The sequence below is a fragment of the Heterodontus francisci genome, chromosome 28 (assembly GCF_036365525.1).
Source record: "Heterodontus francisci isolate sHetFra1 chromosome 28, sHetFra1.hap1, whole genome shotgun sequence".
Classification (NCBI taxonomy): domain Eukaryota; kingdom Metazoa; phylum Chordata; class Chondrichthyes; order Heterodontiformes; family Heterodontidae; genus Heterodontus; species Heterodontus francisci.
This window is the reverse complement of record NC_090398.1, coordinates 5,262,921-5,277,165: the sequence shown is the minus strand read 5'-3', so window position 1 is coordinate 5,277,165 and position 14,245 is coordinate 5,262,921. Positions and strand designations below refer to the sequence as shown.

Sequence of the window (14,245 nt, the reverse complement as noted above, 5' to 3'; positions counted from 1 at the left end):
GTCTGCCATGAGGGACCTTGTCAAAGGCTTTACTGAAGTCCATATAGAAAACATCCACTGCCCTTCCTTCATCAATCACCTTCGTCAGTTCCTCAAAAAACTCGATCAAGTTAGTGAGACACGACCTCCCCTTCACAAAACCATGTTGCCTCTCGCTAATAAGTCCATTTGTTTCCAAATGGGAGTAAATCCTGTCCCGAACAATCCTCTCTCATAATTTGCCTGCCACTGACGTAAGGCTCACCGGCCTATAATTTCCTGGATTATCCTTGCCACCCTTCTTAAACAAAGGAACAACATTGGCTATTCTCCAGACCTCTGGGACCTCACCTGCAGCCAATGAGGATGCAAAGATTTCTGTCCAGGCCCCAGCAATTTCTTCCCTTGCCTCCCTCAGTATTCTGGGGTAGATCCCATCAGGTCCTGGGGACTTATCTACCTTAATGCTTTGCAAGACACCCAACACCTCCTCCTTTTTGATAATGAGATGACTGAGACTACCTGCACTCCCTTCCCTAGGCTCATCATTCACCAAGTCCTTCTCCTTGGTGAATACTGATGCAAAGTACTCATTTAGTACCTCGCCCATTTCCTCTGGCTCCAAACATAGATTCCCTTCTCTGTCCTTGAGTGGGCCAACCCTTTCCCTGGTTACCCTCTTGCTCTTTATATACGTATAAAAAGCCTTGGGATTTTCCTTAATCCTGTTTGCCAATGACTTTTGATGACCCCTTTTAGCCCTCCTGACTCCTTGCTTAAGTTCCTTCCTACTGTCTTCATATTCCTCAATGGCTTCGTCTGTTCCCAGCCTTCTAGCCCTTACGAATGCTTCCTTTTTATTTTTGACTAGGCTCACAATATCCTGTGTTATCCAAGGTTCCCGAAACTTGCCAAACTTATCCTTCTTCCTCACAGGAACATGCCGGTCCTGGATTCTAATCAATTGACATTTGAAAGACTCCCACATAGCGAGAGGATTCGAGTACAGGAGCAGGGATGTCTTGCTGCAATTATACAGGGCCTTGGTGAGGCCACACCTGGAATATTGTGTGCAGTTTTGATCTCCTTATCTGAGGAAGGATGTTCTTGCGATAGAGGAAGTGCAGCGAAGGTTTAGCATTCTGATTCCTGGGATGGTGGGACTGACGTATGAGGAGAGATTGAGTCGGTTGGGATTATATTCGCTGTAGTTCAAAAGAGTGAAGGGGGATCTCATAGAAACCCAGAAAATTCTAACAGGACTTGACAGGGTAGATGCAGGAAGGATGTTCCCGATGGTGGGGGAGTCCAGAACCAGGGGTTCAAAGTCTAAGAATACGGGGTAAACCTTTCAGGACTGAGATGAGGAGAAATTACTTCACCCAGAGAGTGGTGAGCCTGTGGAATTCACTACCACAGAAAGCAGTTGAGGCCAAAACATTGTATGTTTTCAAGAAGGAGTTAGATATAGCTCTTGGGTCTAAAGAGATCAAAGGGTAGGGGGGAGAAGGGGGAACAGGTTACTGAGTTGGATGATCAGCCATGATCATAATGAATGGCGGAGCAGGAGTAGGCCATTCGGCCCTTCGAGCTTCTATGTTTAGATGCAGCAAGACCTGGACAATATCCCGGCTGTGGCAAGTAACATTCGCGCCACACAAGTGCCAGGCATTGACTATTTGAAACAAGAGAGAATCTAACCATCTCCCCTTGACATTCAATGGCATTACCATCGCTGAATCCCCCACTATCAACATCCTGGGGGTTACCATTGACCAGAAACTGAACTGGAGTAGCCATATAAATACCGTGGCTGCAAGAGCAGTTCAGAGGCTAGGAATCCTGCAGTGAGTAGGAATTAAGACTTCTGGCTGCTCCCCCTCCCCCTTAAGAATCCTGTAGACTCGATCCGAGACATCCTGACCCTGGCACCCGGGAGGCAACATACCATCCGGGAGTCTCGTTCGCGTGCACAGAATTTCCAGTCTGTTCCTCTACTGGCCATACTGGACCTGGTATTGGGGAATGAGCCCGGCAAGGTGGTTGAAGATTCAGTAGGGGACTACTTTGGGAATAGTGATCACAATTCCGTAAGTTTTAGAATACTCATGGACAAAGACGAGAGTGGTTCCAAAGGAAGAGTGCTAAATTGGGGGAAGGCCAACTATACCAAAATTCGGCAGGAGCTGGGGAATGTAGATTGGGATCAGCTGTTTGAAGATAAATCCACATTTGATATGTGGGAGGCTTTTAAAGAGAGGTTGATTAGCGTGCAGGAGAGACATGTTCCTGTGAAAATGAGGGATAGAAATGACAAGATTAGGGAACCATGGATGACAGGTGAAATTCTGAAACTAGCTAAGAGGAAAAAGGAAGCATACATAAGGTCTAGGTGGCTGAAGAAAGACGAAGCTTTGGAAGAATATCGGGAATGTAGGACCAATCTGAAACGAGGAATTAAGAGGGCTAAAAGGGGTCATGAAATATCTTTGGCAAACAGGATTAAGGAAAATCCCAAAGCCTTTTATTCATATATAAGGAGCAAGAGGGTAACTAGAGAAAGGATTGGCCCACTCAAGGACAAAGGAGGAAAGTTATGCGTGGAGTCAGAGAAAATGGGTGAGATTCTAAACGAGTACTTTGCATCGGTATTCACCGAGGAGAGGGACATGACGGATGTTGAGGTTAGGGACAGATGTTTGATTACTCTAGGTCAAGTCGGCATAAGGAGGGAGGAAGTGTTGGGTATTCTAAAGGGCATTAAGGTGGACAAGTCCCCAGGTCCAGATGGGATCTATCCCAGGTTTCTGTGGGAAGCGAGAGAGGAAATAGCTGGGGCCTTAACAGATATCTTTGCAGCATCCTTAAACACGGGTGAGGTCCCGGAGGAGAGAATTGCTAATGTTGTCCCCTTGTTTAAGAAGGGTAGCAGGGATAATCCAGGTAATTATAGACCGGTGAGCCTGACGTCAGTGGTAGGGAAGCTGCTGGAGAAGATACTGAGGGATAGGATCTATTCCCATTTGGAAGAAAATGGGCTTATCAGTGATCGGCAACATGGTTTTGTGCAGTGAAGGTCATGTCTTACAAACTTAATCGAATTCTTTGAGGAAGTAACAAAGTTGATTGATGAGGGAAGGGCTGTAGATGTCATATACATGGACTTCAGTAAGGCGTTTGATAAGGTTCCCCATGGCAGGCTGATGGAGAAAGTGAAGTCACATGGGGTCCAGGGTGTACTAGCTAGATGGATAAAGAACTGGCTGGGCAACAGGAGACAGAGAGTAGCAGTGGAAGGGAGTTTCTCAAAATGGAGACGTGTGACCAGTGGTGTTACACAGGGATCCGTGCTGGGACCACTGTTGTTTGTGATATACATTAATGATTTGGAGGAAAGTATAGGTGGACTGATTAGCAAGTTTGCAGACGACACTAAGATTGGTGGAATAGCAGATAGTGAAGGGGACTGTCAGAGAATACAGCAGAATATAGATAGACTGGAGAGTTGGGCAGAGAAATGGCAGATGGAGTTCAATCAGGGCAAATGCGAGGTGATGCATTTTGGAAGATCCAATTCAAGAGTGAACTATACAGTAAATGGAAAAGTCCTGGGGAAAATTGATGTCCAGAGAGATTTGGGTGTTCAGGTCCATTGTTCCCTGAAGGTGGCAACGCAGGTAAATAGAGTGGTCAAGAAGGCATACGGCATGCTTTCCTTCATCGGACGGGGTATTGAGTACAAGAGTTGGCAGGTCATGTTACAGTCGTATAGGACTTTGGTTCGGCCACATTTGGAATACTGCGAGCAGTTCTGGTCGCCACATTACCAAAAGGATGTGGATGCTTTGGAGAGGGTGCAGAGGAGATTCACCAGGATGTTGCCTGGTATGGAGGGCGCTAGCTATGAAGAGAGGTTGAGTAGATTAAGATTATTTTCATTAGAAAGACGGAGGTTGAGGGGGGACCTGATTGAGGTGTACACAATCATGAGAGGTATAGACAGGGTGGATAGCAAGAAGCTTTTTCCCAGAGTGGGGGATTCAATTACTAGAGGACACGAGTTCAAAGTGAAAGGGGAAAAGTTTAGGGGGGATATGCGTGGAAAGTTCTTTACGCAGAGGGTGGTGGGTGCCTGGAACGCGTTGCCAGCGGAGGTGGTAGATGCGGGCACGACGGCGTCTTTTAAGATGTATCGAGACAGACACATGAATGGGCAGGAAGAAAAGAGATACAGACCCTCAGGAAATAGGCGGACATGTTTAGATAGAGGATCAGGATCGGCGCAGGCTTGGAGGGCCGAAGGGCCTGTTCCTGTGCTGTAATTTTCTTTGTTCTTTGACTCCCCCAATTTCCTGGTGCCCCCCAATTCCCCCATTTCCTGGTGCCTCCCCCAATTCTCCCATTTCCTAGTGCCTCCCCCAACTCTGCCATTTCCTGGTGCCTCCCCCAATAATCCCATTTCCTGGTGCCTCCCCCAATTCCCCCATTTCCTGGTGCCTCCCCCAATTCCCCCATTTCCTGGTGCCTCCCCCAATTCCCCCATTTGTTGATCCCCTCCCCCAATTCCCCCATATCCTGGTGCCCTCCCCCAATTCCCCCATTTCCTGGTGCCTCCCCCATTTATTGATGCCTTCCCCCAATTCCCCCATTTCCTGGTGCCTCCCCAATTCCCCCATTTGTTGATCCCCTCCCCCAATTCCCCCATTTCCTGGTGCCTCCCCCAATTCCCCCATTTACTGGTGCCCTCCCCCAATTCCGCCATTTCCTGGTGCCTCCCCCAATTCCGCCATTTCCTGGTGCCTCCCCCAATTCCGCCATTTCCTGGTGCCTCCCCCAATTCCGCCATTTCCTGGTGCCCTCCCCCAATTTCCCCATTTCCTGGTGCCCTCCCCCAATTTCCCCATTTCCTGGTGCCCTCCCCCAATTTCCCCATTTCCTGGTTCCCTCCCCCAATTTCCCCATTTCCTGGCGCCTCCCCCAATTACTGGTGCCTCTCCCAATTCCCCCATTTCCTGGTGCCTGCCCCAATGCCCCCATTTCCTGGTGCCTCCCCCAATTCCCCCATTTCCTGGTGCCTCCCCCAATTCCCCCATTTCCTGGTGCCTCCCCCAATTCCCCCATTTCCTGGTGCCTCCCCCAATTCCCCCATTTCCTGGTGCCTCTCCCAATTCCCCCATTTCCTGGTGCCCTCCCCCAATTTCCCCATTTCCTGGTGCCCTCCCCCAATTTCCCCATTTCCTGGTGCCCTCCCCCAATTTCCCCATTTCCTGGTGCCTGCCCCAATGCCCCCATTTCCTGGTGCCCTCCCCCAATTTCCCCATTTCCTGGTGCCTGCCCCAATGCCCCCATTTCCTGGTGCCTCCCCCAATTCCCCCATTTCCTGGTGCCTCCCCCAATTCCCCCATTTCCTGGTGCCTCCCCCAATTCCCCCATTTCCTGGTGCCCTCCCCCAATTCCCCCATTTCCTGGTGCCTCCCCCAATTCCCCCATTTCCTGGTGCCTCCCCCAATTCCCCCATTTCCTGGTGCCCTCCCCCAATTCCCCCATTTCCTGGTGCCTCCCCCAATTCCCCCATTTCCTGGTGCCTCCCCCAATTCCCCCATTTCCTGGTGCCTCTCCCAATTCCCCCATTTCCCGGTGCCCTCCCCCAATTCCTACCAGTTGATCCTCCCCAGCTCCCTGTGCTCCCACTCCCTCCTCCTTGCCCTCCCTGGCTCTTCCTGTCTCTCCCAACCTCCTGCTCCAATTCCTCCCTTCTCCTACCCACTCCCTCACATGCACTACTCTGTGCCTACGTCCAGCAACTCCCTCCTCTTGCCCCACTCCCTCATTCTTCCACTGCCTTCCTTCTTCTTTTTGCCCCTACCCTCCCACCATCTTCCCCTCGCACCACCCTCACTTCCACCTCTTTCCCCTCCCGTCTCTTGCTCCACCTCCTCCTGCCCCATTTCTCCACCCCCAACCCAGCAATCTCTAACTTGTGATAACCTGGAAAAGGTCAAGGACTTACATGCCCAGGATGCGGGTTACCATGGTACCGAAGTAATCGAAGAGGAAGCCGCTGGGGAGAGCCGATAAGCTTAAGGCGAACGAGGCAATGGTAAAGACAAGAGAGAAACGTTGGTCCTGCATTTCGCAGCTCACTGAGGGAGGAAGAAATAAAACAAACATTTGATATCTCCTTTCACATTCTCAGCAAATGTCAAAGCAATTTGCAGCCAGAAATCACTGGAACATGTTTCCCACAAGTGACAACATGGCAGTTCCCCCACTCTTTCCCTCACTCCCTCACCTTCTTCTCTCACTCCCAACCTCCCTCACCTTCAAGCCCTCCCTCTCTCCTCCGATCTGCCTCTCCCCTTTATCTCTGTCCCTCGACTTCCACTCCCTCTTTTCAACACTCTCTCTCTGTCCACTCTCTCTCTCCCTTTCCTTCTTTCTCCTTCATACTCATTACTGACAGTCTCCCTTGCCATCCCTCACTCTCCTACTCCATCTATTCCCCTCTCCCTCACTCCCTCCATATCCTCATCTATCCCTCACTCCCTCAGCCGTTATCCCTTCCCCCTTCCTCTCGCTCATTCACGCTCAGTCCCATCCATCACTGGCTCTCTCCCTCCGTATCAATCTCTGCCTTCCTCTACCTCACTCTTTCTCTTCACTATCTCTCATCACTCTCTCTTCCTTCCCCCTTTCTCTTCTTCATTCTCACTCACTCCCATCCGCCTCCCTCTCTGTCTTCCCTGTTGACTCTCCCCCTCCCTCTCCACCTCCGTCTTCGTCTAACTCGCTATCTATTTCTTTTCACTCTCTCTCCTTCCTCCACTCTCTTACTCTGTCACACTCTCTCACCCTCTCCCTCTCTTGCTCCTTTCTTTCTCTCCCTCTACCCCTCTCTCCCTTTCTCCACCCATCTATCACTTGTTCCTCCCTGCAACTCCATCTCTCCATCCATTTCCCTCAGTTCCTCTTCCCCTCTCCCTTATCTCCCTCTGTCTCAACTCTCTCCCCCTCTCTCTTTCTCCCCTCGATCCTTCCACCTCTCTCGCCTTCCTTCTTTCTCCCCTTCCCCTCATATTGTCTCTCTCATTCTCACTCAACCTCTCCCCGACACTCCACCAGTACTCCACTGTACACTTACTGGTGACATTCCCCTTACTCTTCCTATCTGTCTCTCTTACTCTCTCTCTCTCTCTCTCTCTCTCTCTCATCCTCACTCCATCTCTATCAACCTGTCCCCCACACTCCACCATCACTCCACTGTAAACTTACTGGTGACATTCCTCTCTCTCTCTCCCTATCTCTGTCTCTCTCTCTCTCTCTCTCTCTCTCCCATCCTCACTCCATCTCTATCAACCTCTCCCCCACACTTCACCATCACTCCACTGTACACTTACTGGTGACATTCCTCTCTCTCTCCCTATCTCTGTCTCTCCCTCTCTCTCTCTCCCTCTCTCTCATCCTCACTCCATCTCTATCAACCTCTACCCCACACTTCACCATCACTCCACTGTAAACTTACTGGTGACATTCCTCTCTCTCTCTCCCTATCTCTGTCTCTCCCTCTCTCTCTCTCTCTCTCCCATCCTCACTCCATCTCTATCAACCTCTCCCCTACACTCCACCATCACTCCACTGTACACTTACTGGTGACATTCCTCTCTCTCTCTCCCTATCTCTGTCTCTGTCTGTCTCTCTCTCTCTCTCTCTCTCTCTCTCCCATCCTCACTCCATCTCTATCAACCTGTCCCCCACACTTCACCATCACTCCACTGTAAACTTACTGGTGACATTCCTCTCTCTCTCTCCCTATCTCTGTCTCTGTCTCTGTCTCTCTGTCTCTCTCTCTCTCTCTCTCCCTCCCATCCTCACTCCATCTCTATCAACCTGTCCCCCACACTCCACCATTACTCCACTGTAAACTTACTGGTGACATTCCTCTATCTCTCCCGATCTCAGTCTCTCTCTCTCTCTCATCCTCACTCCATCTCTATCAACCTCTCCCCTACACTCCACCATCACTCCACTGTAAACTTACTGGTGACATTCCTCTCTCTCTCTCCCTATCTCTGTCTCTCTCTCTCTCTCTCTCTCTCTCTCTCTCTCCATCTCTATCAACCTCTCCCCCACACTTCACCATGGCGCCACACTGCACAGTGGCGCAGTGGTTAGCACCGCAGCCTCACAGCTCCAGGGACCCGGGTTCGATTCCGGATACTGCCTGTGTGGAGTTTGCAAGTTCTCCCTGTGTCTGCGTGGGTTTTCTCCGGGTGCTCCGGTTTCCTCCCACAAGCCAAAAGACTTGCAGGTTGATAGGTAAATTGGCCATTATAAATTGTCACTAGTATAGGTAGGTGGTAGGGAAATATAGGGACAGGTGGGGATGTTTGGTAGGAATATGGGATTAGTGTAGGATTAGTATAAATGGGTGGTTGATGTTCGGCACAGACTCGGTGGGCCGAAGGGCCTGTTTCAGTGCTGTATCTCTAATCTAATCTAATCACTCCATCTCTATCAACCTCTCCCCTACACTCCACCATTACTCCACTGTACACTTACTGGTGACATTCCTCTTTCTCTCCCTATCTCAGTCTCTCCCTCTCTCTCATCCTCACTCCATCTCTATCAACCTCTCCCCTACACTCCACTGTACACTTACTGGTGACATTCCTCTCTCTCTCCCTATCTGTCTCTCTTTCTCTCTCTCCCTCTCCCTCTCCCATCCTCACTCCATCTCTATCAACCTCTCCCCTACACTCCACCAGTACTCCACTGTACACTTACTGGTGACATTCCTCTTTCTCTCCCTATCTCAGTCTCTCTCTCTCCCTCTCTCATCCTCACTCCATCTCTATCTCTATCAACCTCTCCCCTACACTCCACCGCTCACATACTGATGACATTCCTCTCTCTCTCTATCTATCTATTTTGCTTAATACCTCCACTGCACACTTACTGGACACATTCCTTTCTCTCGCTCTATCTTGCTTAATACCTCCACTGCACACTTACTGGACACGTTCCTTTCTCTCGCTCTATCTTGCTTAATACCTCCACTGCACACTTACTGGTGACATTCATCAAATGTTCAATGTGGCAAATGTTCATCCTGGAGTTTAGTTACTAGTGGTGTACCGCAAGGATCTGTTTTGGGGCCACTGCTGTTTGTCATTTTTATAAATGACCTGGAAGAGGGTGTAGAAGGGTGGGTTAGTAAATTTGCGGATGACACGAAGGTCGGTGGAGTTGTGGATAGTGCCGAAGGCTGTTGTAGGGTACAGAGGGACATAGATAGGCTGCAGAGCTGGGCTGAAAGATAGCAAATGGAGTTTAATGCGGAAAAGTGTGAGGTGATTCACTTTGGAAGGAGTAACAGGAATGCAGAGTACTGGGCTAATAGGAAGATTCTTGGTAGTGTAAATGAACAGAGAGATCTTGGTGTCCAGGTACATAAATCCCTGAAGGTTGCTACCCAGGTTAATAGGGCTGTTAAGAAGGCATATGGTGTGTTAGCTTTTATTAGTAGGGGGATCGAGTTTCGGAGCCACGAGGTCATGCTGCAGCTGTACAAAACTCTGGTGAGACCGCACCTGGAGTATTGCGTGCAGTTCTGGTCACCGCATTATAGGAAGGATGTGGAAGCTTTGGAAAGGGTGCAGAGGAGCTTTACTAGGATGTTGCCTGGTATGGAGGGAAGGTCTTACGAGGAAAGGCTGAGGGACTTGAGGTTGTTTTCGTTGGAGAGAAGGAGGAGGAGAGGTGACTTAATAGAGACGTATAAGATAATCAGAAGGTTAGATAGGGTGGATAGTGAGAGTCTTTTTCCTCGGATGGTGATGGCAAACACGAGGGGACATAGCTTTAAGTTGAGGGGTGATAGATATAGGACAGATGTTAGAGGTAGTTTCTTTACTCAGAGAGTAGTAGGGGTGTGGAACGCCCTGCCTGCAACAGTAGTAGACTCGCCAACTTTTAAGGGCATTTAAGTGGTCATTGGATAGACATATGGATGAAAATGGAATAGTGTAGGTCAGATGGTTTCACAGGTCAGCACAACATCGAGGGCTGAAGGGCCTGTACTGCGCTGTAATGTTCTAATTACTTCTCTCGCTCTCCATCTCTCTCCCCCTCTATCTTGCTTAATACCTCCACTGCACACTGACTGGTGACATTCCTCTCTCTCTCCCTCTATCTTGCTTAATACCTCCACTGCACACTTACTTGGTGACATTCCTCTCTCTCTCCCTCTATCTTGCTTAATACCTCCACTGCACCCTTACTTGGTGACATTCCTCTCTCTCTCCCTCTATCTTGCTTAATACCTCCACTGCACACTGACTGGTGACATTCCTCTCTCTCTCCCTCTATCTTGCTTAATACCTCCACTGCACACTTACTGGTGACATTCCTGTCTATCTCTCTCTCTCGATCTCTATCTATCTTGCTTAATACCTCCACTGCACACATACTGGTGGCATTCCTCTCTCTCTCTCTCTCTCTATCTATCTTGCTTAATACCTCCACTGCTCACTGACTAGTGACATTTCTCTCTCTCTCTATCTATCTTGCTTGCTTAATACCTCCACTGCACACTTACGGGTGACATTCCTCTCTCTCTCTATCTATCTTGCTTGCTTAATACCTCCACTGCACACTTACGGGTGACATTCCTCTCTCTGTCTGTCTCTCTCTGTCTCTCTCTGTCTCTCTCTGTCTCTCTCTGTCTCTTAATACCTCCACTGCACACTTTCTGGTGACATTCCTCTCTCTCTCTCTATCTATCTTGCTTGCTTAATACCTCCACTGCACACTTACGGGTGACATTCCTCTCTCTCTGTCTCTCTGTCTCTCTGTCTCTCTGTCTCTCTGTCTCTCTGTCTATCTATCTTGCTTAATACCTCCACTGCACAATTACTGGTGACATTCCTCTCTCTCTCTCTGTCTATCTTTCTTAATACCTCCACTGCACACTTACTGGTGACATTCCTCCCTCTCTCTCTATCTATCTTGCTTAATACCTCCACTGCACACTTACTGGTGACATTCCTCTCCCTCTCTCTCTCCATCTTGCTTAATACCTCCACTTCACACTTTCTGGTGACATTCCTCTCTCTCTCTCTCTCTCTCTCTCCATCTTGCTTAATACCTCCACTGCATACTTACTGGTGACATTCCTCTCTCTCTCTCTCCCTATCTTGCTTAATACTTCCACTGCACACTTACTGGTGACATTCCTCTATCTCACTATCTCTCTCTCTCTTTCAATCCTGCTTAATACCTCCACTGCTCACTTTCTGGTGACATTCCTCTCTCTCTCTCTCTCTCTCTCTCTCTCTCTCTCTCTCTCTCTCTATCTTGCTTAATACCTCCACTGCACACTTACTGGTGACATTCCTCTCTCTCTCTCTCTCTCTCTATCTTGCTTAATACCTCCACTGCACACTTACTGGTGACATTCCTCTCTCTCTCTTTCTATCTGTCTCTCTTTCTTAATACCTCCACTGCACACTTACTGGGACCATATATCTCTCTCTCTCTCTCTCTCCATCTGTCTATCTTGCTTAATACCTCCACTGCACACTTACTGGTGACATTCCTCTCTCTCTCCCTCCATTTATCTTGCTTAATACCTCCACTGCACACTTACTGGTGACATTCCTCTCTCTCTCTATCTAGCTTAACACCTCCACTGCACACTTACTGGTGACATTCCTCTCTCTCTCTCTCTCTCTATCTATCTTGCAAATTACCTCCACTGCACACTTACTGGTGACATTCCTCCCTCTCTCTCTCTCTATCTATCTATCTTGCTTAATACCTCCACTGCTCACTTACTGGTGACATTCCTCTCTCTCTCTCTCTCTCTCTCTCTCTCTCTCTCTCTCTCTCTCTCTCTATCTTGCTTAATACCTCCACTGCATACTTACTGGTGACATTCCTCTCTCTCTCTCTCCCTATCTTGCTTAATACTTCCACTGCACACTTACTGGTGACATTCCTCTATCTCACTATCTCTCTCTCTCTTTCAATCCTGCTTAATACCTCCACTGCTCACTTTCTGGTGACATTCCTCTCTCTCTCTCTCTCTCTCTCTCTCTATCTTGCTTAATACCTCCACTGCACACTTACTGGTGACATTCCTCTCTCTCTCTCTCTCTCTCTATCTTGCTTAATACCTCCACTGCACACTTACTGGTGACATTCCTCTCTCTCTCTCTCTCTCTCTTTCTATCTGTCTCTCTTTCTTAATACCTCCACTGCACACTTACTGGGACCATATATCTCTCTCTCTCTCTCTCTCCATCTGTCTATCTTGCTTAATACCTCCACTGCACACTTACTGGTGACATTCCTCTCTCTCTCCCTCCATTTATCTTGCTTAATACCTCCACTGCACACTTACTGGTGACATTCCTCTCTCTCTCTATCTAGCTTAACACCTCCACTGCACACTTACTGGTGACATTCCTCTCTCTCTCTCTCTCTCTATCTATCTTGCAAATTACCTCCACTGCATACTTACTGGTGACATTCCTCCCTCTCTCTCTCTATCTATCTATCTTGCTTAATACCTCCACTGCTCACTTACTGGTGACATTCCTCTCTCTATCTATCTTGCTTAACACCTCCACTGCACACTTACTGGTGACATTCCTCTCTCTCTCTCTCTGTCTATCTATCTTGCTTAATACCTCCACTGCACACTTACTGGTGACATTCCTCTCTCTCTATCTAGCTTAACACCTCCACTGCACACTTACTGGTGACATTCCTCTCTCTCTCTCTCTATCTATCTATCTTGCTTAGTACCTCCACTGCACACTTACTGGTGACATTCCTCTCTCTCTCTGTCTCTGTCAGTTTGATGTAAGTGGGAGGGAAAGTGTTACAACCTAGTATAAACGATGTGATAACTGGACACTTAGAAAATAATGATATATTGGGCAGAGGCAACATGGATCTATGAAAGGGAAATCCCGTTTGACAAACCTGTTGGGAGCTTTTTTATAGGATGTTACTTGATGTATAGATAAAGGAGAACCAGGTTTTTGATAAGGTCCCACACAGGTTAGTGAACAAAATTAGAGCACGTGGGATTGACGGTAATATACTGGTATGGATTGAGAATTGGTTAACAGACTGAAAATAGCGAGTAGGAATAAACGGGTCATTCTCAGGATTACAGGCTGTTACTAGTGAGGTAGCACAGGGATTAGTGCTGGGGCCACAGCTCTTCACAGTCTATATAGAAACATAAAAAAATAGGAGGAGTAGGCCATTCGGCCCTTCAAGCCTGCTCCGCCATTCAATACAATAATGGCTGATCATCCAAACTCAGTAACCTGTTTTAAATGATTTGGATGTGGGGACCAAAATGTAATATTTCCAGATTTGCTGATGATGCAAAACTAGGTGAGAATGTAAGTTATGAGGAGGATGCGAGGTGGCTTCAAGGGGATTTGAACAGGCTAAGTGAATGGACAAGAACAAGGCAGATGGAATATAATGTGAATAAGTGTGAAGTGATCCACTTTGGTATAAAACAACAGAAAGACAGAGTATTTCTGAAATGGTGAGATGTTGGGAAGTGTTGATGTCCAAAGGGACCTGGGTGTTTTTGTTCATGAGTCACTAAAAGCTAGTATGCAGGTGCAGCAAGCAGTTCGGATGTCAGATGGTCTGTTGGCCTTCATTGCAAGGGATTTTGAGTAGAGGAATATAGATGTCTTGCTGCAATTGTATAGAGCCTTGGTGAGACCGCACCTGGAGTATTGTCTACAGTTCTGGTCTCATTATCTAAGGAAGGATATACTTGCCGTAGAGGGAATGCAACAGAGGTTCAGCAGACTAATCCCTGGGATGGCGGGATTGTGTTATGAGGAGAGATTGCAGAAACTTGGTCTGCATTCGATAGAGTTTCAAAGAATTGAGAGGTGATCTCATTGAAACTTACAAAGGTGTGACAGGGTGGATGTAGATAGGATGTTTTCTCTGGCTGGTGAGTCTAGACCCAGAGACACAGTCTCAGAATAAAGGGCAGGCCATTGAAGACTGAGATGAGGAGGAATTTCTTCACTCAGAGGGTGATAAATCTGTGGAATTCTCTATCTCAGAGGCTGTGGATGATCAATCATTGAACATGTTCAAGACAGAAAACCAGAGATATCTGGATACTCAGATCAAGGGATATGGGGATCGCGGGGAAAATGGCATAGAGATAGGCGATCAGTTTGAATGGCAGAGCAGGCTCGATGGGCTGAATGGC

General features: G+C 48.1%; 1 protein-coding gene across 3 annotated transcripts in view; it reads right to left on the bottom strand.

Annotated features, from left to right (window-relative positions):
* LOC137385083 (equilibrative nucleobase transporter 1-like) overlaps positions 1-14,245 on the bottom strand; it is a 223,516-nt gene that overhangs the window by 178,007 nt on the left and 31,264 nt on the right. For all 3 annotated transcript variants that reach the window (XM_068059828.1, XM_068059827.1, XM_068059829.1), the window contains exon 3: positions 5,990-6,122. In XM_068059828.1, the coding sequence (XP_067915929.1) occupies positions 5,990-6,122 (133 nt within the window). The remainder of the gene's footprint in view (positions 1-5,989; positions 6,123-14,245) is intronic.